At 42.6% G+C, this 26,485-nt stretch overlaps 2 protein-coding genes across 2 annotated transcripts; both read right to left on the reverse strand.

Moving 5' to 3' along the window:
• Positions 1 to 580: 580 nt before the first annotated feature.
• Positions 581 to 9,309, reverse strand: LOC306938693 (protein NLRC3-like; the record flags this gene model as incomplete). The annotated part of the gene is made up of 5 exons (XM_079522959.1): positions 581 to 1,134; positions 3,783 to 3,844; positions 4,770 to 4,898; positions 6,716 to 6,892; positions 7,565 to 9,309. 5 exons carry the CDS (start codon positions 9,307 to 9,309, stop codon positions 581 to 583), a joined length of 2,667 nt encoding a protein of 888 aa, XP_079379085.1.
• Positions 9,310 to 9,361: 52 nt separating this feature from the next.
• LOC306938694 (uncharacterized protein) lies at positions 9,362 to 18,152 on the reverse strand (the record flags this gene model as incomplete). Its single annotated transcript, XM_079522960.1, has 5 exons — positions 18,105 to 18,152; positions 14,911 to 14,932; positions 14,445 to 14,723; positions 10,427 to 10,540; positions 9,362 to 9,365 (listed from the first exon to the last, which is right to left on the reverse strand). The coding sequence occupies exons 3-5, from the start codon at positions 14,660 to 14,662 to the stop codon at positions 9,362 to 9,364; spliced, it is 336 nt and encodes a 111-aa protein (XP_079379086.1). The 5' UTR covers positions 14,663 to 14,723; positions 14,911 to 14,932; positions 18,105 to 18,152.
• Between the last annotated feature and the right edge of the window lie 8,333 nt (positions 18,153 to 26,485).

Here is a 26,485-nt window from a genome sequence, read left to right on the forward strand (position 1 = left end):
TCCACAGTTCAAATATGATTATTTTTAGGGGTCCTCAGTTCAAATATGATTATTTTTGGGGTCCTCAGTTCAAATATGATTATTTTGGGGGTCTCCAGTTCAAATATGATTATTTTGGGGGTCCTCAGTTTAAATATGATTATTTTGGGGTCCTCAGTTCAAATATGATTATTTTGGGGGTCTCCAGTTCAAATAAAATCACACTGTGGAGACTTTAAGACATTCTGCCCCCTGGTGGTTGGACTCTAACACTTCACCCGACAGTGACGATCTTCTTTATTACATTTTAATTGTATTGAGTCTTAATTTAGTCGACTACACTAAGACTAAATGATGTACAAATGACTAAAATAGGACTAAAACTAAAATGGTGTGTTATTCAAAAGACTAAATCAAAATTAACACTTCTGTGTGTGTGTGTGTGTGTGTGTGTGTGTGTGTGTGTGTGTGTGTGTGTGTGTGTGTGTGTGTGTGTGTGTGTGTGTGTGTGTGTGTGTGTGTGTGTGTGTGTGTGTGTGTGTGTGTGTGTGTGTGTGTGTGTGTGTGTGTGTGTGTGTGTGTGTGTGTGTGTCCATTGTACTTACTGCTCACACAGACATGCTGAGGAGGAGGAGGAGTCTAACCCAAACCCAGCATAGAGAGGTCCAGTGGGCGTGGTCTGGTAGGTGTACAGGTGACTCAGTGAGTCAGAGCACACTGTGTAGAAGGACAGAGTCCCAGCGGGACGGTCCACATACACTGATACTCTGTTGGAGCCTCTAGAGGGACTGACAGGGAGGACAGTCCTCTGTCCGTTGTGCATGACATAGTACCTGAGACCACCATCACCATCACAGTTCAGACTCCAGGACTTCTCATTCCATCCAAACCAACAGTCACCACCAGCTCCTTTCCTGCTGATTGTTCCGTCAGCCACTGCTATACGAACCCTTCCACTGCACTCTACCTCCCAGGAACAGCGTCCAGTCACACTCTGTGAACTCAGAACCTGTTCACAGACATCAAACCTGTCTGGATGATCAGGAGGACGCTGACCCCCTGACCTCTGTGACCCCCGTGTGACCTTCCTGTTGTCCTCAGACAGAGAGAGGGCTCTGTGTGCTGTGTTTGTGTCCAGTGTGAGACGCTGGAAATCTGATGAGAAAACAACACAGTAAACATTAAATACATCATTCACTGACTGACACTAGCATAGACACACACACACACACACACACACACACACACACACACACACACTGATCTACAAACTCACTGCAGTGTTAATTTTGACAACAGTTTTAGTCCTATTTTAGTAATTTGTACATTTAGTCTAATCTTAGTCGACTAAATTAAGACTCAATACAATTAAAATGTAATAGAGAAGATCGTCACTGTCGGGTGAAGTGTTAGAGTCCAACCACCAGGGGGCAGAATGTCTTAAAGTCTCCACCAGGGGGCAGAATGTCTCTGCACCCCTGGGCAGAGACATTCCACAGTGTGATTTTATTTCAACTGAGGACCCCCAAAATAATCATATTTGAACTGGAGACCCCCCAAAATAATCATATTTGAACTGGGGACCCCCCAAAATAATCATATTTGAACTGAGGACCCCCAAAATAATCATATTTGAACTGAGGACCCCCAAAATAATCCAGTTTGAACTGAGGACCCCTAAAATAAAAATATTTGAACTGAGGACCCCCAAAATAATCCAGTTTGAACTGAGGACCCCTAAAATAAAAATATTTGAACTGAGGACCCCCAAAATAATCCAGTTTGAACTGAGGACCCCTAAAATAATCATATTTGAACTGAGGACCCCCAAAATAATCATATTTGAACTGAGGACCCCCAAAATAATCATATTTGAACTGAGGACCCCCAAAAGAATCCAGTTTGAACTTGGGACCCCAACATTGACAAGCACTTGGAATTGTAGGCATTGAATTTAGTTTGAGGCATTGTGAGCTTGTAGATCTGCTATTTTCACAATATTTTCCACTTTCTTACACTATTTGACATTTTTGGCCATCTGGGGACCCCCCACAATCATCATGGGGACCCCCACAATCATCTGGGGACCCCCACAATCATCTGTGGACCCCCCCCCACAATCATCTGGGGACCCCCCCACAATCATCTACTTTTGGTACTTTAAGTACATATTGATACCAATAAATACTGTTGTACTTTTACTGAAGTAAATGTTGAATTCCAGACTTGTACTGTAACAGAGTATTTCTATATTGCAGTACAAGTTGTCAACATGGTGAGACTCGACGCGTTGAAATCTCAGATCTGTAGTTTTATGAGCGGTGCCTCCTCTCCATTACACAGCTTTGTACCTGTCTGTCTCTCTGTGTACCTGTCTGTCTCTCTGTGTACCTGTCTGTCTCTCTGTGTACCTGTCTGTCTCTCTGTGTACCTGTCTGTCTATCTGTGTACGTGTCTGTCTCTCTGTGTACCTGTCTGTCTCTCTGTGTACCTGTCTGTCTCTCTGTGTACCTGTCTGTCTCTCTGTGTACCTGTCTGTCTATCTGTGTACGTGTCTGTCTCTCTGTGTACCTGTCTGTCTCTGTGTACCTGTCTGTCTATCTGTGTACGTGTCTGTCTCTCTGTGTACCTGTCTGTCTCTCTGTGTCTGTCTCTGTGTACCTGTCTGTCTCTCTGTGTACCCGTCTGTCTCTCTGTGTACCTGTGTGTCTCTCTGTGTACCTGTCTGTCTCTCTGTGTACCTGTCTGTCTCTATGTGAACCTGTCTGTCTCTCTGTGTACCTGTATGTCTCTGTGTACCTGTCTGTCTCTATGTGAACCTGTCTGTCTCTCTGTGTACCTGTCTGTCTCTCTGTGTACCTGTCTGTCTCTCTGTGTACCTGTCTGTCTATCTGTGTACGTGTCTGTCTCTCTGTGTACCTGTCTGTCTGTCTCTATGTGTACGTGTCTGTCTCTCTGTGTACCTGTCTGTCTCTCTGTGTACCTGTCTGTCTCTCTGTGTACCTGTCTGTCTCTATGTGTACGTGTCTGTGTCTCTGTCCGAGCACGGAAAGTTGCAACACGGTAACTGGGCCGGCCCCCTGAACGCGTTCCTGGGGGTCTGGGTTTTCTGGGGACCCCCCGGGGACCCCCGCGCTGTAACACACGGTAACTATTTTTTCCCCCAAAATAATCAAAGTACAGCATAGAGCACAGTACCCTACAATACAGTACAGAGCACAGTGCAGTACAACAATAAATGTATAGTTGCACCGCTCAGTTCACACACGTGTGATTTATATTTCCGGTTGTCTTGTATGGTGTTAAATGGAGCGTGGAATGATGCCAATGATCGACATGGGAGATCACTTGTGACTTTCAAACCAAAACGAGATCCACCTGTGATCTGCACACATCACGGCATCATATATATTCATCATATATTACCTTGTATTTCTTAACTATTCAATTAATTTGAACATGTATATATTTACAATAATCATGAAGAATTTATAGATTTAACATTTGTAAAACATTAAAATATTGGTAGGGTAGGGTAGGCCTACTACTGGCCAATCTTTCATGCATCGCACGTCAGAACTGAACTTATGCCAATATAGACGAAATGTTGTTTACGACCAGGTTAGTGAATGAATGAGGCCCATTGTTTCTGTCAAACCACATGACCTCATCTTGATGGTGTTAAGGACCAGGCCAAGAGCAGAGAGTAGAGAGCACAAGAGTTTTCAGGACAACATCAACCAAGTATACAACAGTGTATAAATGTGAGTGTGTGATGTTGACACAGACAGACAGATACTCACGTTTTGTAATGAGTTGACTCAGTTGAGGATTAGTAAGCCAATCTTCTCCTCCATGTTTCACTCTGTAGGAAGTAGAACAACAATGCATCAATGTCTAATTGTCTAACACAACGTCTCCACTAGCTGACACTACAGTGTTTCACTCTGTAGGAAGTAGAACAACAATGCATCAATGTCTAACTGACTATGAAAACCCACCTCTTCAGACTCCATCTTAGCCCGTAGCCCCTCCCCTAGCCTCCAGTGCCGTCTCCAGGCACTAATCAGCAGGGGGCATACTTTTTTCCAAAGGGGGGCATTTATTTGTATGACAAATAGTCGCCTATTAACAAAGTGATGCTTGAAAAAGGCTACAAGTAGGCTACAATAAGCAGCACCAACAACAAACAAAGAAATATTATAATGTCTTCTGCATGCGTATATTACCTTGTATTTCTATTAACTATTCAATTAATTTGAACATGTATATATTTACAATAATCATGAAGAATTTATAGATTTAACATTGGTAAAACATTAAAATATTGGTAGGGTAGGGTAGGCCTACTACTGGCCAATCTGGACTGGAGGGGCACAAAATCAGATTTGGGGGGGCAATGCCCCCCAATGCCCCCCTGTAGAGATGGCACTGCTAGCCTCGACGACCTTACATGCGTATGCAATGGCCAAATTACGTAATTTAGATAGCATTATGTAGACGTAGCACTCTATAGTGTATATGCATAGTTTAATTGTACAGATATTCTACTGTTAGATTCTTAGCTTACTTATGACTATTTGTGTTTGATGTGTTTCCATGCGTTCTTGCTTACTGTAAATCACTCTGATTAAGAGCGTCTGATAAATTGTGACAGATGTTCATTGTTTACGTCTGATATCCTAGAGTTTCTTTGAGGCACTGCATTGTTCTCTCTGCATGCTTTGTGACGTCGTGTCAGAGTGAATACACTGCACTGTCCAACATGGACACAGCCCAAGTCTACTCACTTGCAGTTCTCCAGGACTGAATCATTCACCACGTTGAGGCTCAGGTCCAACTCTCTTAGGGAGGGATTAGAGCTTACAGCTGAGGCCAGAGCTTCACAGCATCTCTCTGACAGGCCGCAGTGAGCCAGGCTGAAACATACATACATAAATAAATAAATTAATTAATAACACATTTAAATATGCATTATTCCTGGATTTAGAACCTGCTTCCAGCATCTATTAAAGGACTCTCTTGTCCCACTTAGGGTGCCTTCACACCTGGATGCTTTAGTTCAATTAAAACAAACCCTGGCCCCCAAAATAATTATATGTAAACTGGGGACCCCCCCAACATAATCATATTTGAACTGGGGACCCCCCAACATAATCATATTTGAACTGGGGACCCCCCAACATAATCATATTTGAACTGGGGACCCCCCAACATAATTATATTTGAACTGGGGACCCCCCAACATAATCATATTTGAACTGGGGACCCCCCAACATAATTATATTTGAACTGGGGACCCCCCAAAATAAAAATATTTGTACTGGGGACCCCCCCCCCCCCCCCCCCCCCCCCCCCCCCAAATCACATTTGAACTCCAACATATTTATATTTGTACCGGGGACCCCCCAAAATAATAATATTTGAACCGGTGACCCCAAAATAATAATATTTGAACTGGGGACCCCCCAACATAATTATATTTGTACCGGGGGGACCCAAAAATAATAATATTTGAACTGGGGACCCCCCCCCCCCCCACCCTTAGAAGCACTTGGAATTGTAGCCATTACATTAATGTGAAAATATCAAACTACAAGCTCACAACGCCTCACGGTGAGCTTGCAGATCTGCTATTTTCACAATGTTTGCTTCTTTCTTCTGTAATATTAATATTAATTATTATAATATTATTAAGAAGCTTGATAACTGTGGCGTAGCTGCAACGGGTCGCAAGTCGAAAAAAGTCAGAAACTCTGTTATATGATGAAGTAGCCAAGTGTGGTTTATCTTAAAAAAGTCCTTAGTCTGACCCAACCCTTTGGTGTGGGTTGGGCTTTAGAAATGTGCAGATAGTCTGTATACTGTACACTGTATACTGTAACTTATACTGTTGGTTTGTCTACTGTTCAGTGAGAAAACAATGCTGCACATTAAGCTAATCCTCTGGGGACCCCCTTGGGGGTCCAGACCCTCAGTTTGAGAACCACAGACCTAGACTAATATAATGATAATTGATTGGTACAGTAGGTAGATGCAGACTATTGATTATGTATTCATGCGTACCACGGTAAAGATTGATAACTGTGGCGTAGCTACAAGGGGTTGAACGTCGAAAATAGCCGATCTACAAGCTCACAAGTGTTGCGTCCTCGACGCGCTGCGATTCAATTCAGTTCAATGTTACTAAAGTGTCAACTCACAACAAGTTGTCTCAAGACACTTTACATGTAGAGCAGAGAACCAACATAGATCCCACCCTGAGCATTAAGACATTTGGAGACAGTGAGCTTGTAGATCATCTATTTTCGGTGCTCAACCATCTATGTCCAAGTAGCCTGTACATTTGCCTTAAAGGGATATTAATTATTCAATATCAAGCTTATTAACCCTGAGGCCGATTCTACAAAATGTCTTCTAAATCTGAACATTTCTGATGTAATAGGCCGCCGACCCCCATCTGAAAACAGATAGCAGATCTACAAGCTCATAGCGCCCCACCGAGCGCGCCACTCGGTGGCGCGCTCGGTGTAGATCTGCTATTTTTCAATAGATATATTATAACATAATGCTAACAACAAAAGGGGTTCCCGCCCAGAATGGGTTAAAACACCAAAAGGGGTTCCCGCCAAGAATGGATTAATACATTCTTACCACAGCATTCATATTATATTCACATAATACAGTACATAATAAAACAGAAGTGATGAAAATAAATGTGGTAAATGTATCTTACTTTAGAACTTCCAGTCTACAGTGTGGGCTCTTCAGTGAAGCACAGAGCAGCTCCACTAGTCCTGAGTCCTGCAGGTCGTGTCCACTGAGGTCCAATTCTCTCAAATGGGAAGGATTAGAGCTGAGAGCTGAAGACACAACTTCAACGTCTGTCTCTCTGAGATTACAGCCAACAAGTCTGTAAATGCAGATTAAACAAGAGATTATAAATACAAATTATACCTAGTTCACTGTCATGGAAGTTAACTGAAAACAAATTGATGTAGTTATAAAAAAATAAAATACCAATCTAGATGTAAAGAGTGTTTAGAGGAGCAGAGTGTGGGATAGACCAGGGGTTCTCAACCTGGGGGTCGCGACCCCTCAGGGGGTTATTAACCCATTTAGACCCGAGTTAAAAACATTCACTTTGAAAGAATATATATTCAAAGATTTGCGCCACATTTTTACGATTTTTCAAAAATAGCAGACCTACAAGCGAGCTTTCACAGATTGAGCTTGTAGATCTGCTATTTTTCAATAGCTAAATTATAACATAGTGTTTAAAACACCAAAATGGGTTCCCACCCAAAATAAAAATGGGTTAAAAAACTAACTTTTTTTTCTTTTGTAACTGAATAGCTGGAAAATGGAAATTTTGAGTTTACATACACAGTGCATGCATCAACTCTCCTTAATGATTATATCTGGGTTTCAGTATTTATTTATGATGTATGTTCTCTATTATTAAAGGACAACTTTAGTAAAAGATGAGTCTGGCCACGAAAGATCACAGGATCTACTGAATGTGAAGGGGGTGACAAACTAGATCCTGTGGGCCAGATGTAATTTCAATGTGTTAACTACTAACCGAGCCTTTCTGCAGTTCCTCACAGCTGGGACCAGTCTCCTTCGCCCCTCCTCTGATGTGTTGTATTTGTCCAGGTCCAACTCTTCCAGAACCTCCTCTGACATCTGCAGCATGACGGCCAGAGCTGAACACTGGGTCTCAGACAGTTTCTCTTTTCTGTTCTCTGACTTCAGGAACTGTTGGATCTCCTGATGTAATGAGTGGTCGTTCATCTCCATTAGACAGTGGAAGATGTTGATACATCTGTCAGGAGAGACATCATCACGAGTTAACATCCCCTTCAGGTTCTGGATGGCTTTCTGGATCTCCTCTGGGCTGTTCTCTGTCTGACCCAGCAGGCCTCCTAACAGACTCTGGTTGGACTGCAGTGAGAGGCCATGAAGGAAGCGGACTAAGAGGTCCAGGTGGCCATTTTTACTCTTCAGGGATTTTTCCATAGCAGCTTCCAGGAAGTCTGAGAGGGAGCTGTTATTGTAATAATAACGTCCCATGAATGTCTTCAGTACCTCCATGTTCTTCTGTGTGAAACAGTGGAACAGGTAGACTGCAGCCAGAAACTCCTGGATGCTCAGATGGACAAAGCTGTAGACCGTTTTCTGGAACAGCACACTCTCTGTTTTGAAGATCTGTGTGCACACTCCTGAGTACAGCGCGGCGTCTTTCACATCAAGACCACACTCTTCCAGGTCTTCTTGGTAGAACATGATGCTACTTTTCTTCAGGTGTTTAAACGCCATCATGCCCAACCTCAGAAGAACATCCCTGTCAGTCTCTGTGAGCTGCTGTCGATTATCTTTCTTTTTTTTGCTTCTTTTCTTTTTTCTTTTTTCCCCCTCATGAGTCTCATCATACTTCTCCTTCTTAGTGTTTGTCTGAACCAACAGGAAGTGGCAGCACATCTCAGTCAGGGTCTTGGGCAGCTGTCCTATCGTGGTGAGTGTCCTCAACATGTCCAGCAGAACGGTAGCAATGATCCAACAGAAGAGTGGGATGTAACACATGATGTGGAGGCTCCTCGATGTCTTCAAGTGTGAGAGGACTCTGTCGGCCAGCTTCTCTTCACTGAATCTCTTCCTGAAGTACTTCTCCTTCTGGGGGTCTGTGAACCCTCGCACTTCGGTCACCATGTCAACACATGCAGGAGGGATCCGATTGGCTGCTGCAGGTCTGGTGGTTATCCAGAGGAGGGCCGAGGGGAGCAGATTCCCCTTGATGAGGTTTGTCAACAGAGCATCCACCGATGATGTCACTGTGACATCAGAGATGATTTCCTTTTTGTCGAAGTCCAACGGAGACCTGCTTTCATCGAGGCCATCAAAGATGAAGCAAACTTTCCAGGCAGCGAGCTGCTCTGCTGTGACCTTCTTTAACGTTGGGTGGAAATCATGGATCAGGTTGAGAAGACTGTACTGCTTATCTCTGACCAAGTTCAGCTCCCGGAATGAAAAGAGAACCAGGAGATCTATATCTTGATTCTCCAAACCTCTTGCCCAGTCCAGAGCAAACTTGCGCGCAGAGAATGTTTTTCCGATGCCAGCGATGCCATTGGTCAGAACTGTTCTCCCAGGGAACAGGATCTTAAGGATTTTACAGCAGTTGATTGGATCGTCATGGAAGGTCTTCATGTTGGAAGTTCTCTCAAGCTGTATCACCTCATGTTGGCTATTAACCCCTTCACTCTGTCCCGCTGAGATGTAGAGCTCTGAGTAGGTGCTGGTGAGGGAGGTTCCAGACTCTTCCATCATGTTGTCTTTCACTTTATCAAGACTGTCCAAACTGACCTTATAATCGTTCAAATCATCTGAAATGAGGAGAAAATGTATGTTTTAAACATTCAGGTTAATTTATAACATTACATGTTTACAGCACACATTACTAATTAATTACCCCCAGAGAATATGCTTTTTGATAAGAAACATTGCCAAAGGTAACAACACAAGATCAGCTGTCTTTGTCCAGAGTTCGTAATTGTTTAGCTTCATTATTTGCACTTAGATATAATTGATACATACAGTCATTTGAACATTTAGTCTGACTATGAATTTTCAATCAGTGCACATTCTTACTTTGTCCACTTGTGGATTGACTGGGTGTCTTCAGTCCCGGTGTGGTTTGACTGGGTGTCTTCAGTCCAGGTGTGGTTTGACTGGGTGTCTTCAGTCCAGGTGTGGTTTGACTGGGTGTCTTCAGTCCCGGTGTGGTTTGACTGGGTGTCTTCAGTCCAGGTGTGGTTTGACTGGGTGTCTTCAGTCCAGGTGTGGTTTGACTGGGTGTCTTCAGTCCAGGTGTGGTTTGACTGGGTGTCTTCAGTCCAGGTGTGGTTTGACTGGGTGTCTTCAGTCCAGGTGTGGTTTGACTGGGTGTCTTCAGTCCAGGTGTGGTTTGACTGGGTGTCTTCAGTCCAGGTGTGGTCAGACCTTTCGGCCTGAAGAAGGCCGAAAGGTCTGACCAACGTTGGCTACGTGTGTGCGGCCTTTTCTTATTCTTAGTGGTTTGACTGGGTGTCTTCAGTCCAGGTGTGGTTTGACTGGGTGTCTTCAGTCCAGGTGTGGTTTGACTGGGTGTCTTCAGTCCAGGTGTCTGATCAGCCTCAGTCACAACGCCCGTCTCTCTGTGGACACGAATACATATAATAGTCCTTCTAATAGTTTGTATGTACATATTGTGTGTGTGTGTGTGTGTGTGTGTGTGTGTGTGTGTGTGTGTGTGTGTGTGTGTGTGTGTGTGTGTGTGTGCGTGCACGCACATATTTATGTATTCATGTCTGATATAAGTATATGTTCACATGCAATAATAATATCTAATAATATCTTATAGTATATCTTATTAGTGTTGTGTATTTTGTACAGAGGATTGACATACTGTGTATCTGGAGGTCCAGGTTCATTACTGAAGTCAGGAGGTTCTCCTTTAGACGTGTCACTCTTCACAGACAGAAGGCTGGGTGTTGGAGACTCTGCTCTGTGGTACAGACTTCTGGAATCACACAAATAGGCCTAATGTTACAATTATCACTTGAATAATACAAAATACCATGTGTTCAAAATTATTCATTGTTATGTCCCACGAGTGAAATCTTTAGGTTTTATAGCAGATTTTGTATTGACCTGTACTTTCTTTGAAATGTCCATTCTACAAACTGACACTGTTAATAAGATAATCAATCAATCAATCAATCAATCAATCTCACAACATACAACATGAAAACAGAAAATTAGCAATTAAATAATAGATATTGATTTAACAGTGTATATCATAGACAGGACATTGTGCATAGAAGCAGCCAGTCTATATAGTGCAGCTTCACCTCTGAACTCCACATTGTAAAATGGTACAACTTAATTCACAAACTGCACACGTCATAGTAACTTAAACATATTATTTAGCCCTAGAACACTAAACACAGGTGGTTTTCACCCAGACAATTACATTTGTGTAATTTTCATAATGTTTCTGATGTCTGAGGTGGGTGAGGCAGGTGTTTAGTGATAGAGAAAAATCCCATACACGCACAATGGGATTTTCTTTGTTTTTTCTTTTTTTCACTGGACCATTCTGACAAGTCCCAGGAATGGGTGGACCAAAGGAGAAGTTCTATAGAGCGTCGCAGTCCCGCCCCCTACCATGGACCAGGAAATGAATCCCAATGCATTTTTCCCATAGACATTTCATAAAGTATTTATTTAAAGACGGTTTAAAGACGCCGCGGACAAAGCCAACTCGAGTCGTGACAACTCATGACAACACAAACAATATTTTGGACCAAACAAATAATTACAAAGAAGAAAAACAACAAAAAAAGTGTTGTAACCTGCCGTTTTTTTCTTCTTTCCGATAATTTTTTCGGCCCCAAAAATTGTGTTTGTTGTCATGATTTGTCACGACTCGAGTTGGCTTTGTCCGCGGCGTAAACGTCTTTAAATAAATACTTTCTGAAATGTCTATGAGGAAAATTAACGGAGAATCATTTCCTGGTCCATGGTAGGGGGTGGGACTGCGACGCTCTATAGGCTACCAGTCACAGACTACTCTTGTTATCATAATCTGTATTTGTCATTCATGTAATTCACATTTTAATGCTACTCAGAATGTAATGTTTTCATATTTGGAAATGTGCGCTGTCACATGGCATGCATGCATTGCACAAATGTGCAAATATCAATGGTCATACGTCATCGACATGTCATCGACATGTCATCGATATGTCATCGATGACTGAAGTCACAAGCTGGTCACCTGAAAGAGAGAGTGCTTTTTCACAAACAACAGGGTCAATGTTCTTCCAGTCACAGTCAGACTACTGTTGTTATGATATTCTGTATTTGTCATTCATGTAATTCACATTGTAATGCTATCCAGAATGTGTGTAGCAGGCCAATGTAATGTTTTCATATTCGGAAAGGTGTTGTTGTATATTACGGAGCCACATTATGATGAAATATCCATATTGCTTATATGTTATAATATAACATATAAGCAATATGGATATTTCATATTTCACCTATATATGCTTAAGCAGTATATTATACTGCTTAAGCATATATAGGTGATGACAAACAACTGGCTGCTACAGGGAACCCACAAGTTGATATTGGAGGGTCCCCTGCCAAAGTTGATATTGGAGGGTCCCCTGCCAAAGTTGCCGCAGCCAAGAAGCGCCTATAGTGATCAATTCTAAAGGTTTGCTATGAGATTGTAAAGGCTATTGAATTGGACCGTGGATATACCATTGTATAGATTTGGCTGCAATAGTGTTACTGGGGACGCACATGCACGTGCACACCCCACATGCACTATTTGGAGAATTATATAGGGTCTCAAATGTGCGGAGATCCACAGTCAGTTGAGAGTTGACAGAGAGGCAGTGAGATCATGCAAGGTTCCAGATGAGATCGGGGACTGCTATGATAGGACTGCTCTAGGATGGCTCTGGAGTGGACTGATCATGATCATTTGGTAACTAAGCTTTGTCCTTAATAAAATGATACAGAAATAAGGACATGCCTGGTCTTCTCCAATAATTTATGCTACAAGGGTCAAAAGTGCTTCCTGGACACTCAATATACGACAGTGTGCTGTCACAATAATTAACCAGATGATCACACCAGCAAAACTATATGTTATTCATCACTAGTTGTATAGTGTAAAAGGGTAACATATTTTAGTTTCCTCTCACAACATTGCAGCAAAAGGAAAACTGAATAAAATAGCAACAAAACATAATATAAATTGTTATGTTGTGGTTGTACTAGGCATGTAAAAAAAAAAGTGTAGTAGTTACAGGGCCTGGCCAAGAGGGGGCACCAGTACACCAGACTAGGACTAGGCTGTCAGTAGGAGGGAAGTGACTTTATTATGTGGCGATAGAGCTTCCAGTCTGTTTCTCACTTGTGAAATAAACAAGCATAATATTGTACTGTAACCTTGTGTGGCGTCTTTAAGTTACCACAGCAATATAAAATCTTACTAAATATACAATAGGCCTACACTAACAGGTGATAGTTTAAATGTATATGTGGCATACTGTACACTACTGTACACATACTGTACTCATACATACTGTACTCATACTGTACACATACTGCACACAAGCAGCCAGCCTGTCTACTGAACACCACACTGTGATTTGTACCACTTCATTCACAAACTGCTCACACAGTAACTTACAATCTGTAGATGAACTTTGAACAGGGTTGATACAACATTATTAGATGTTATGTCTTGTTTTTGTCATTCATGTAACTTAGCATGAGATCACATTGTTGATGTGAATCAAATGTGAATAAGTTTTACTCTCATGTACCTGTAGTGTACACAAGATGGAACAATAAAGTTTTATTGTTATGTACCTGTAGTGTACACAAGATGGAACAATAAAGTTTTATTGTTATGTACCTGTAGTGTACACAAGATGGAACAATAAAGTTTTATTGTTATGTACCTGTAGTGTACACAAGATGGAACAATAAAGTTTTATTGTTATGTACCTGTAGTGTACACAAGATGGAACAATAAAGTTTTATTCTTATGTACCTGTAGTGCATTTCTGTAGACAGACTTATACCATGTTATGTAGACAGCACTATAATTGCATTGTATGTAGTCATATGCACATCATAGTACATTATGTATAGCATAGTATAGTATAGTATAGTATATGTATAGTTTATATGTATAGTTTCATTATATAGATATGCCACTGTTACATTCTTAGCTTACGGTACGCATGTTTCATGATAAATGCTTTTTTATGTGATGTATTCCCAATGCTTTTTTGTTATTGCTTAATGTAAGTCGCTCTGGATTAAGAGCGCCTGCTAAATGCCTAAATTGTAAATTGTAAATTGTAATGTACACAAGCTGGAACAATAAAGTTGTATTCTTATGAACCTGTAGTGTACACAAGATGGAACAATAAAGTTGTATTCTTATGAACCTGTAGTGTACACAAGATGGAACAATAAAGTTGTATTCTTATGTACCTGTAATGTACACAAGATGGAACAATAAAGTTGTATTCTTATGTACCTGTAGTGTACACAAGATGGAACAATAAAGTTGTATTCTTATGAACCTGTAGTGTACACAAGCTGGAACAATAAAGTTGTATTCTTATGAACCTGTAGTGTACACAAGATGGAACAATAAAGTTGTATTCTTATGTACCTGTAGTGTACACAAGATGGAACAATAAAGTTGTATTCTTATGAACCTGTAGTGTACACAAGATGGAACAATAAAGTTGTATTCTTATGTACCTGTAGTGTACACAAGATGGAACAATAAAGTTGTATTCTTATGTACCTGTAGTGTACACAAGATGGAACAATAAAGTACAACATTGAACCTTGAACTGTAGGCTATTGGAGGATTGACATACTGTGTATCTGGAGGTCCAGGTTCATCACTGAAGTCAGGAGGTTTTCCCATAAACGTGTCACTCTTTACAGACAGAAGGCTGGGTGTTGGAGATACAGGTCTGTGGATGAGATGTTTGTCAGCTCCCTCCTCCTCTCTCTGCTCACACTGACTCCTCTCTGCTCTGTGGATGAGATGTTTGTCAGCTCCCTCCTCCTCTCTCTGCTCACACTGACTCATCTCTGCTCTGTGGATGAGATGTTTGTCAGCTCCCTCCTCCTCTCTCTGCTCACACTGACTCCTCTCTGCTCTGTGGATGAGATGTTTGTCAGCTCCCTCCTCCTCTCTCTGCTCACACTGACTCCTCTCTGCTCTGTGGATGAGATGTTCGTCAGCTCCCTCCTCCTCTCTCTGCTCACACTGACTCCTCTCTGCTCTGTGGATGAGATGTTTGTCAGCTCCCTCCTCCTCTCTCTGCTCACACTGACTCCTCTCTGCTCTGCAGGAAACCTGTCAAGACAATACACCAGGAAACACCTGCGTTATTTGATGCAGAACTGGTCTGTTGCATCACAGACATTTGAGTCCACGGGTAAATATTGTGAAAATAGCAGATCTACAAGCTCACACATTTTTGCCCCTTTCTCATATAAGCCCATGTTTAATCAATCAAGACAGTTCTTATAGTATAGTTTGTTGATTACTTTTTGATGCAGTAATGCTCTGTCAATTGTTCTTGTATTGTAAAGCAGTGGTTCCCAAAGTGGGGTCCGGGGACCCCCAGGGGTACTTGAGGGAGTTCCAGGGGGGACCCAGCTAAATGATAATTTGGAACCAAATGGACCCTTATGGGTCTGTAACTCAGAGCGTGTACGGGTCCATTTGGTTCCATTTGTACACTCTCAGAGTTAAATTAGCATTGATTTTACAATATAAATTGGGGGTCCCAGAGATAGAAATGCTATTAAATGGGGGACTGTAGACTAATGCATGTCTCTTATGGGGGTCCCTGGCATGTATTTTCAAATGGGGGTCCGCGGGCTAATTAGTGTCAATTTGGGGGTCCTTGGCATGAAAAAGTGTGGGAACCACTGTTGTAAAGGTCTTAAAGGCCCTTCATTTGCCACTTTACTGTCATCTGGGGACCCATCCAAAATCATGTGGGGACCCCCTGGGGGTCCCAGCCCACATGTTGAGAACCTTACAGGTGACTCATAACAGTCATAGAGACACACGGGGACTACAAATGTCACGCCCCCAAATGAGACAGCGACCTCTCAACTGTGTACTGCAGCTGCCAATGCAATCCCTATGAGAGGCATCATGAAATACCCTCATTTCACTGGTTCATTACTGAGGCTATAGCGATTTTGATTGTCCTTTTCAATGTCACATACCTGCCATCTCAATAGAGCGTCGCAGTCCCGCCCCCTACCATGGACCAGGAAATGATTCTCCGTTCATTTTCCTCAGACATTTCAGAAAGTATTTATTTAAAGACGTTTACGCCGCGGACAAAGCCAACTCGAGTCGTGACAAATCATGACAACAAACACAATTTTTTGGGCCGAACAAATAATTAGAAAGAAGAAAAAAACGGCAGGTTACAACACTTTTTTGTTGTTTTTCTTCTTTGTAATTATTTGTTTGGTCCAAAATATTGTTGGTGTTGTCATGAGTTGTCACGACTCGAGTTGGCTTCGTCCGCGGCGTAACCGTCTTTAAATAAATACTTTCTGAAATGTCTATGAGGAAAAATCGGGGAAAAATGCATTGGGATTCATTTCCTGGTCCATGGTAGGGGGCGGGACTGCGACGCTCTAAATACATCCTACAATGTACTATAATATACTCCATCAGTTTGTGAAAAGTACTAGCATTGTAATTCTCAAGTCAAAGTGGTCGCACGGTATATACGTAACGGTTGCATCCCTTGAGGTTTTCAATACCCAGATGTATTTGTTGTATTTCGTTTTATATGCTATGTATTTGTTGAAAATGATCTAAACAGCATCTTGCAAGACTATTATTAATACTCATCTGGAGAATTCACTAGGTAGTTGAAAATGTCAGGATGTCACTCCTCCATTTAGCTGGGTTATTTTCCCATGAAACTATTCAGCAAAGTTAATTATACAACAAGTTGACAGCGGTAAAACACACCGTCGGAGCTCCGCGGTAGGTAGAACATATTAGTAAGCCTGTGACATGTTCAAAATATAGACATGAATAACAAAGTCAGTCGGGATCGGGATTCATTATTGAGAATTCCACTCTTCAAAGTTTGATTGATTGATTGATTGAAGAATTTATTAACAGTTTGCAGAATTACAGTACATTTCAAGCACAAACTCAATACAAAGGCTGTTAACTGTGAGTGGACGACCCAATTAAGCATTACACTTGTTTCCAATAGGGTCCACCATGTTCAAATCATCAAAACATTTAGAGACGTACAAATAGACACTTCTATAGACAGAACAGGAATTCATCATAAAGGAGGTAAAAAGGGAAAAGAAACATAAACAGTGAGGGGAAAAAAAAGGGTGGGCGGTGGGGGGGATTCACGTTCAGCTCCGTTAATTTGTTTGTTTTCCTTGGAGGAGCTGCGTTGGGTCCCCAAGTCAGCTCCGTGGCCGTACCTTGAGTTGGCTGTGTGGCCGTGACCGTCTCTTGTCGGCGCTCGTAGCGCCGACAAAGGCAGTGACGTCCCTTAAAAGCGACAGGTTCTCTGTCTGCCGTCTCCCCTCTGCTCCGTTAACATTATGGGTAACTCATTCAAGTGGTAAATTAAATGTGAAATACATCCTCTATTGAGAAAACAACAATATATGTTGACAAAGACACTTCATACATTTGGAAACATATTTTTATTCAAATCAATATAGTCTTCAGTTCATTTCATATTATTTTAAAAGTAGGCTAACTACAGTTGCATTTCAATGGACTTCTATGGGCTGGCCTGCAGTATCCGTGCCAACGGACCAGAAGTGGGGACGCTGTCTCATTTGGGGGCAATTTGTAGTCCCCGTGTGTCTCTATGCCACACAGCAACATGGCAGAGAGGAGTGATGATTGGTTAACATTCTTAGCCACTCCCTGACTCACACTGGCTCACGCCAGCATGGAGGTGTTACAGTGAAATCGGTGACCTGCTGAAATATGTGACAATCGTGTAGTAGACCGTTGAGAACAATCAAGGGAATCTCTTGTTTAATTTCTGTTCATTAAATTAGTTACTTTTAATGACTCTTTACAGTCAGAATTACTTTTTACAATCAGGATACCGAGTCTATTTCTTATTGATTCTTTCTGTTCACCAGTGAAGTGTAGGCAGAATAGAAGCGAAACTTAATCGTTCAACTTTTATGACCGTCTCAACACCCTAAAAACATCATATTTCTTATCAAAAGCAATACATAGCGGCCTGGGCCGTGGCTCAGCGGTCCAGCCACCTTGGCTGGTAATCCAGTCTGGCAGTGTGCCGCGGGTTCGACTCCCGATCCCGAAGGCCTTTACTGCATGTCTTCCCCCCCATCTCTCTCCCCATTTCCTGTCAGCCTACTGTCTGTCCCTCCATAAAAAATATAAAATAAAGGCGAAAGCCACAAAAAAACATAAAAGAAACTGTATAATACCAGACTATAGACATTAGTTCCAGTAAAGTGATTAAAACACTTACCCGATATTAACCTTTAGGCTTTAATCCAACGCAGCAAAATGGAGTCCATATACACGTAGTGTTCAGCTCTCTGTCGTTGTTGTGTCAAAATGGTCGACTGTGTTTTAACACACATACAGTAGGAAGTGTCTAGAGAGGAAACAGGTTTTGCCAGTGTACAGGTGTGTGTGGGTGGGTGTGTGGGCGAAGTAAAGAACGATAGGCATCCAACAGTGACGATGATGTGGTTTAGGGTTTTGTAATAATGGACTCTGACATTTACTGGAGTTGGAACTAGACATGTAACCATTCACTCAACTCACCGTACCTTGTTTTCACAAGTTTTAAAACATTATATTCCAGACAAAGTATTATTTCTCTTACACAAATCCAGTATTTTCTTTCTCTTTCAATTTTATTTTCCTCTTTTCAATACAGTAGCAAATGACAGACAGGATCATATACAGACTACAACATGACGTAACGATATCATCCGCTCCCGACAGGATCATATACAGACTACAACATGACGTAACGATATCATCCGCTCCCGACAGGATCATATACAGACTACAACATGACGTACCGATATCATCCGCTCCCGACAGGATCATATACAGACTACAACATGACGTAACGATATCATCCGCTCCCGACAGGATCATACAGACTACAACATGACGTAACGATATCCTCCGCTCCCGACAGGATCATACAGACTACAACATGACGTAACGATATCCTCCGCTCCCGACAGGATCATACAGACTACAACATGACGTAACGATATCCTCCGCTCCCGACAGGATCATACAGACTACAACATGACGTAACGATATCATCCGCTCCCGACAGGATCATACAGACTACAACATGACGTAACGATATCATCCGCTCCCGACAGGATCATACAGACTACAACATGACGTAACGATATCATCCGCTCCCGACAGGATCATACAGACTACAACATGACGTAACGATATCATCCGCTCCCGACAGGATCATACACAGACTACAACATGACGTAACGATATCCTCCGCTCCCGACAGGATCATACAGACTACAACATGACGTAACGATATCCTCCGCTCCCGACAGGATCATACAGACTACAACATGACGTAACGATATCATCCGCTCCCGACAGGATCATATACAGACTACAACATGACGTAACGATATCATCCGCTCCCGACAGGATCATATACAGACTACAACATGACGTAACGATATCATCCGCTCCCGACAGGATCATATACAGACTACAACATGACGTAACAATATCATCCGCTCCCGACAGGATCATATACAGACTACAACATGACGTAACGATATCATCCGCTCCCGACAGGATCATACAGACTACAACATGACGTAACGATATCCTCCGCTCCCGACAGGATCATACAGACTACAACATGACGTAACGATATCCTCCGCTCCCGACAGGATCATACAGACTACAACATGACGTAACGATATCCTCCGCTCCCGACAGGATCATACAGACTACAACATGACGTAACGATATCCTCCGCTCCCGACAGGATCATACAGACTACAACATGACGTAACGATATCATCCGCTCCCGACAGGATCATACAGACTACAACATGACGTAACGATATCCTCCGCTCCCGACAGGATCATACAGACTACAACATGACGTAACGATATCCTCCGCTCCCGACAGGATCATACAGACTTTTGAAACAGAGATCAGGCTTTCCTCCGAGGTGGTGGAAAGCCTGGTGAGGCGAGGTTAGGAGTCAAGACAGTTGTGTGTGTGAGGTTCGATGTTAGGGAAATATCCTGGCCAATGGCATTGCAAGACTAAACCATAGGATCCAATGTTGATTACCCATATAGGCCGACTTCAAGATACTCCTCCTGACCTATAAAACCTTAAACGGACTCGCACCACCTTACATGTCCAGTTTAATAAATATATACATCCCTCCAAGACCACTACGCTCTCAGGATGCTGGGAAACAAGACACAATAAAATAAGGGTTGGGGGCAGAGCTTTCACACATCGTGCCCCCTGTCTCTGGAACGCTCTCCCTCAGGATGTCAGAAATGCAAACTCCCTGGACATTTTTAAGTCGAGGATAAAAACACACCTTTTTTCTATGCACTATACGGTTCCGCCTAGTTTGAATCTGTATGAGCCACAGCTATGCACATTTTACCATGTTTAGTCAAAGAACAGAACAGGAATTAATCCTGTTTTCCTCTTCACTATGTTTTTTATTGCCATGTTTTGTGTCTTTGATTAGTTTTTTGATGTAATAATGCTGTAAAGTGCACAGAGACCCCTTGGGGTGATTATGTACTGTACATAAAATAAACTGATAAACAATTTACAATGTAGGCATTTAGCAGACGCTCTTAATCCAGAGCGATTTACATTAAGCAAGAACAAAAAGCATGGGAATACTTAGCCGCAATTTGCAACTCTAGATTTTTTTATAATGGGATGAATCTAGAGTTGCAATACCCTCCATTGACTCCCCACTCATCATTTTGCGTTTGCGATCTGCTTGTCTTAAACGACGTTAAACTCACCAACATTGCAGCTGTAGTCCAAGCTTGAATTATTCTCTTTCAATCTGCAAAGCTTGTTTTTCATAAAAATCCCCCGTAGACATGTTATGAGCTACTTTCTGTCAAGAAATTCTGTGCAAGTGATTCTTTTTCTAAGTTCTGGAGTTTGGAAGCGCTCGTCGTATGTCACTGAACGTCCCTGCATGCATCTGTTTCGCATTTGCACATAATGCAGGAGGCAGCAGCGCGACCCCTTAATACAAACGAGCGCTTCCAAACTCCAACATTTCTTCTTCTTGACAGAAAGTAGCTCATAACATGTCTACGGGGGATTTTTATGAAAAACAAGCTTTGCAGATTGAAAGAGAATAATTCAAGCTTGGACTACAGCTGCAATGTTGGTGAGTTTAACGTCGTTTAAGACAAGCAGATCGCAAACGCAAAATGATGAGTGGGGAGTCAATGGAGGGTATTGCAACTCTAGATTCATCCCATTATAAAACAATCTAGAGTTGCAAATTGCGGCTAGGGAATACTGTTACTTTCAGTTTGTTTTGAGTTCTTTTTGGTTAATTTTGCATTAAGTTTATTGTTTAATTTACAGTTAAACACCCGGCTTATGTCATGATATATCCACCCTGCAATCAAAATAAACATTTACACAATCGTGGGATAAAATGTAGTAATTTTAGGATATACTCTATGGTAGGTACCCTCAGACATACAAATAGACACTTCTATTTAGTCAAAGAACAGAACAGGAATTCCGACCCTCCCACAGCAGGCTCCACACACACACACAGCTCCTGTCAGTCCAACACACACACACACACACACACACACACACACAAAGGTAAGAGAGAAGCTTGTCATTGTCGCTGTGATTATTTGTGTTTTGTTTGTAAACTCAAAACCGTTAATTCCTTTAACTTTATAGGCAGATTCCCAAACAATGGTGTGTGTGTGAACCTCAGAAGACACTGTGAGGGTATAATTCTACCCTAAGACTCTCGTTAGATGTTTTATTTTTTATCGATTCTGACATTTAAAATATAAAAAAACATCTGCGAGCGTCTCTAATCTTAAGGCTATGGGGGTGATTGAGTCATTGTTTAGTTGTTTAGTTTAAAGGGAAATACTGATATATAGTGAATGATATAGTCTGTCCCAAATGCTACGTTAGCATGCTAGCCTAGCCACACCATAGTATAAAGTGCCACAGAGAGTGACTTCATGACAGCAGGGATTTCATTTTTTGGTTGTGGAATGTTTAATTTATTCTGTTTTTTCGTGGGGTTTTATGTCTGTGTTTTTATTTTAGTTTAGTTGTGCATATTAGTTACAGTTCCAGCTGGTGTTGTGTTGTTGTTGCTATTGTACTGGTTATTCAAGCCAGTGGTTCCCAAACTTTTTCATGTCAGGGACCCCCAAATTGACACTAATTAGCCCCGCGGACCCCCATTTGAAAATATACGCCAGGGACCCCCCATTAGAGAAGATTCTTTACGGCTCTAGCAGTGACTCTCAACTATTTAAATTTCAAGGACCCCCCAGTGTGACATGCATATTAATCTACAGACACCCATTTAATGGCATTTCTATCTCTGGGACCCCCAATTTATATTGTAAAATCAATGTTAATTTAACTCTGCCACCCTAACGGGTCCGTTTGGTTCCATTTGTACACTCTCAGAGTTACAGACCCATAAGGGTCCATTTGGTTCCAAACTATCATTTAGCTGGGGACCCCCTGGAACTTCCTCAGGTACCCCTGGGGGGTCCCCGGACCCCACTTTGGGAACCACTGATTCAAGCTATAGCTATAGCAGCTATAGCTAATTGACACATTGTGACTGTCAGTCAGTTGAGTTGAGTTGAGTTTAGTTCAGTGGTCCCCAAACTTTTTCATGATGTCAAGGAAAGGACCCCCAAATTGACACTAATTAGCCTGCGTACCCTCCCCCTCCCTCCCCCTCCCCATTTGAAAAGGTATGCCAGGGGACCCCCAAACAAGAGCAGATTTGGAAGAGGCTCTAGCAGTGATTCTCAACCATTTTCTTTTTTGTTTAGCTTGTTTATTTCCATTATGAGATCATTTTTGTTCGTTTTCTCTCAACCATTTTCACCCCCAGTTTGACATGCATTAGTCTACTTTAAGTGTCAGAGATAGACATGCCCTGATTAAATGGGGGGGTCCCCCCATTTAATCAGGGCATGTCTATCTCTGGGACCCCCAATTTAAATAGTAAAATCAATGTTCATTTAACTCTGATAGTTTTGTACACTCTCAGAGTTACAGACCCATAAGGGTCCATTTGGTTCCAAACTATCATTTTAGCTGGGGACCGCCTGGAACTCCCTCAAGGGGTCCCCCTGGTGGTCCCCGGACCCCACCTTGGGAAGCGCTGGTTTGTTTTAGTAATGTGGCTTGGCTGTTGTTTACAGAGGCTGACTGTCTGGGCCACAAAAGGCTCGACTGTATTTCTATATTACATTAACATGTTAAAGCCATGATGGTGTAATGAAATGAAATGAAATCTATATTTACCCAGGGTATCTGGGCTAAGCTCAAGAACTTGTTTCCCGCCAGGCCCTGCTCATAGAACACATTTCATCGTAGTGGTTGATGCCTTGTTCAAGGGCATTTCAGCGGTGGTAATTTTAACGTGTCGGACGGCTGATTCGAACTGGGAACCTTCCGGTATCTAGACCGCGCCGCTATCCGTTCGGCCACCGCTGCCGCATGTCAGCATGTGACTGACGAGGCAACAAGAAGGGTGTGCTTTTTATTATCAATGCGGTCTGTCTGTTATGTTATTACTGTGTGTGTGTGTGTGTGTGTGTGTGTGTGTGTGTGTGTGTGTGTGTGTGTGTGTGTGTGTGTGTGTGTGTGTGTGTGTGTGTGTGTGTGTGTGTGTGTGTGTGTGTGTGTGTGTGTGTGTGTGTGTCTGGCTATGCGGAAGTGCATTAGGTTCTCATTTAATGTAGGTGAGCGAATCTAAATGAAAGTGGTTCTCAACCTTTTCCCCCCCAAAATAATCACATTTGAACTGGGGGACCACCCAAAATAATCACATTTGAACTGGGGGACCACCCAAAATAATCACATTTGAACTGGGGGACCACCCAAAATAATCACATTTGAACTGGGGGACCACCCAAAATAATCACATTTGAACTGGGGGACCACCCAAAATAATCACATTTGAACTGGGGGACCACCCAAAATAATCACATTTGCACTGGGGGACCCCCCCCCCCCCCCCAACACACACACACCCTTACAGACACTTTGGAGTTGAGGCATTCAATTTAGTTTGACTCGGTCCCACAGATAAATATTGTGAAAATACCACCTGTGTGCAACCTAACACACACAAACACACACGCACAAATTAACTGTATATATGATGCTTTCGGGTGTGCCAGTACAGTGACAGTACAGTACAGTACAGGGTACAGTAGAGGGACCGCCACACGGTAACTGTCATTTCTCAACCGTTTCGGACACGGGGCGGCACGCCGGAAACGGGAACCCCCACATGGATTTGCACCACTCACTTCACACGGGTGTGATTTTATTTGTTGATCTGCTATTTTCGGCTAACATTTTAGTCTAGTTTTTATTTGTTGACGAAATTGTCAGTATATTTAGTCTTAGTTTTAGTCGTCATGGCTTAGTTTTCATTTAGTTTCCATTTAGTTTCCATTTAGTTTTAATTTAGTTTCCATTTAGTTTCCACTTAGTTTCCATTTCGTCAGTGGAAAAAAGGTAGTTGACGAACATTTTTTTTTTTTTAAAGGCATTTGAAATGGCATAAAAATGTTAATTTTCAGGATTCCAATTCAAAAATAGCAAAAAATAATGCAAGATTTCAATTCGAATATAGCAAAAATAGCCGAACTACAAGCTCAAAACGCGTCGCGTTTCACATTGCAAAGATTTTTTGCAAAGATTTTTCCCAAAATGTAAAAAAAATATATATAATAAGGAATTAATTTGGATAATGGTAATGGAGATATTGTAAAAGTTGTCACTTTATTAATCCTCAAGGGGTTTTTTTATTCAATAAAGTCTGCAGTTCTATATGGCTATGGGCTGTGGCAATAATTTAAAAAAAAGAAGAAAAAAAAAAACGAAAAACTAACTTTCCCCACACTGCTCCTAACCCTGTGTGTGTGTGTGTGTGTGTGTGTGTGTGTGTGTGTGTGTGTGTGTGTGTGTGTGTGTGTGTGTGTGTGTGTGTGTGTGTGTGTGTGTGTGTGTGTGTGTGTGTGTGTGTGTGTGTGTGTGTGTGTGTGTGTGTGTGTGTGTGTGTGTGTGTGTGTGTGTGTGTGTGTGTGTGTGGTGCAGATGCAGACCATAAAGTGTGTGGTGGTGGGTGACGGCGCCGTGGGAAAGACCTGCCTCCTCATCTCCTACACCACCAACAAGTTCCCCTCGGAGTACGTTCCCACGGTGAGTACCGGGTCTGTTCCCCTCGGAGTACGTTCCCACGGTGAGTACCGGGTCTGTCCCCCTCGGAGTACGTTCCCACGGTGAGTACCGGGTCTGTTCCCCTCGGAGTACGTTCCCACGGTGAGTACCGGGTCTGTTCCCCTCGGAGTACGTTCCCACGGTGAGTACCGGGTCTGTTCCCCTCGGAGTACGTTCCCACGGTGAGTACCGGGTCTGTTCCCCTCGGAGTACGTTCCCACGGTGAGTACCGGGTCTGTTCCCCTCGGAGTACGTTCCCACGGTGAGTACCGGGTCTGTTCCCCTCGGAGTACGTTCCCACGGTGAGTACTCCCGGTTCGATCCCGGGCTGCCCCAGAGTCTGTGTCGAAACCCAGGCGTTTTTATTTCCACTTCAATTCGGCATACAGTAGCGCAAACGTCGATCACTCTCTGCTGATTTCTGATCGTCTGCACCTTTGTTAAATTGACACACACACACACACACACACACACACACACACACACACACACACACACACACACACACACACACACACACACACACACACACACACACTCCTCTCTGGCCAGTCTGGTGCATCTCAGAGGCCTCTAGCCTATAGCAGGCCAGTCTGGTGCATCTCAGAGGCCTCTAGCCTATAGCAGGCCAGTCTGGTGCATCTCAGAGGCCTCTAGCCTATAGCAGGCCAGTCTGGTGCGTCTCAGAGGCCTCTAGCCTATAGCAGGCCAGTCTGGTGCATCTCAGAGGCCTCTAGCCCAGTGTTTCCCAACCTGTGTGCCGCAACACTTTACTGTGCCGTTTGATGTGTCCAGGTGTGCCGCCTGATTTGACCGAAAATAACACTAACCCTCCCCCGAAAGCAATATTATAGCTACTGGGCTGCAGGCTTCCTATTGTTGCGTCGTTGTTGTTGTTGTTGTTGTTGTCACACGTCTAACCATTAGACGTGCGATAACGACGGAACAATAGACTCTACGACCCTCGGCCATTGAAATGTTAATGCAAAAGAGATGCATCCAGAAGACGCTACATTTCGCGCATATGCACGTAGACAGCAGACACATACAGCCAACACAATATATCTCCCTCCCTCCACAGAAGCGCAGTGATGCCTGATTTATTCTTCGTCGTACACGTGTTCCATGCTGAAAATGGCTGATTTACAAGCTCACAACGCGTTGCGGACGCAACGCGTTGTGAGCTTGTCGATCAGCTATTTTCAGCACGTGGAAATATGCAGGCTGTGAGAACTGAGACCCTTCACAATAAAAGCATGCAGCTTTCACAAGTTGGCCCATAATAAAGACAAGGAAAAGGATTAAGAATTAGGTGGCATTTCACATTGCATATGAGCTATTTTTTAAAGGAATTATTTTTTTATTATTAAATC

This window comes from Electrona antarctica (genome assembly GCF_951216825.1).
Source record: "Electrona antarctica genome assembly, chromosome: 15".
Lineage (NCBI taxonomy): Eukaryota > Metazoa > Chordata > Actinopteri > Myctophiformes > Myctophidae > Electrona > Electrona antarctica.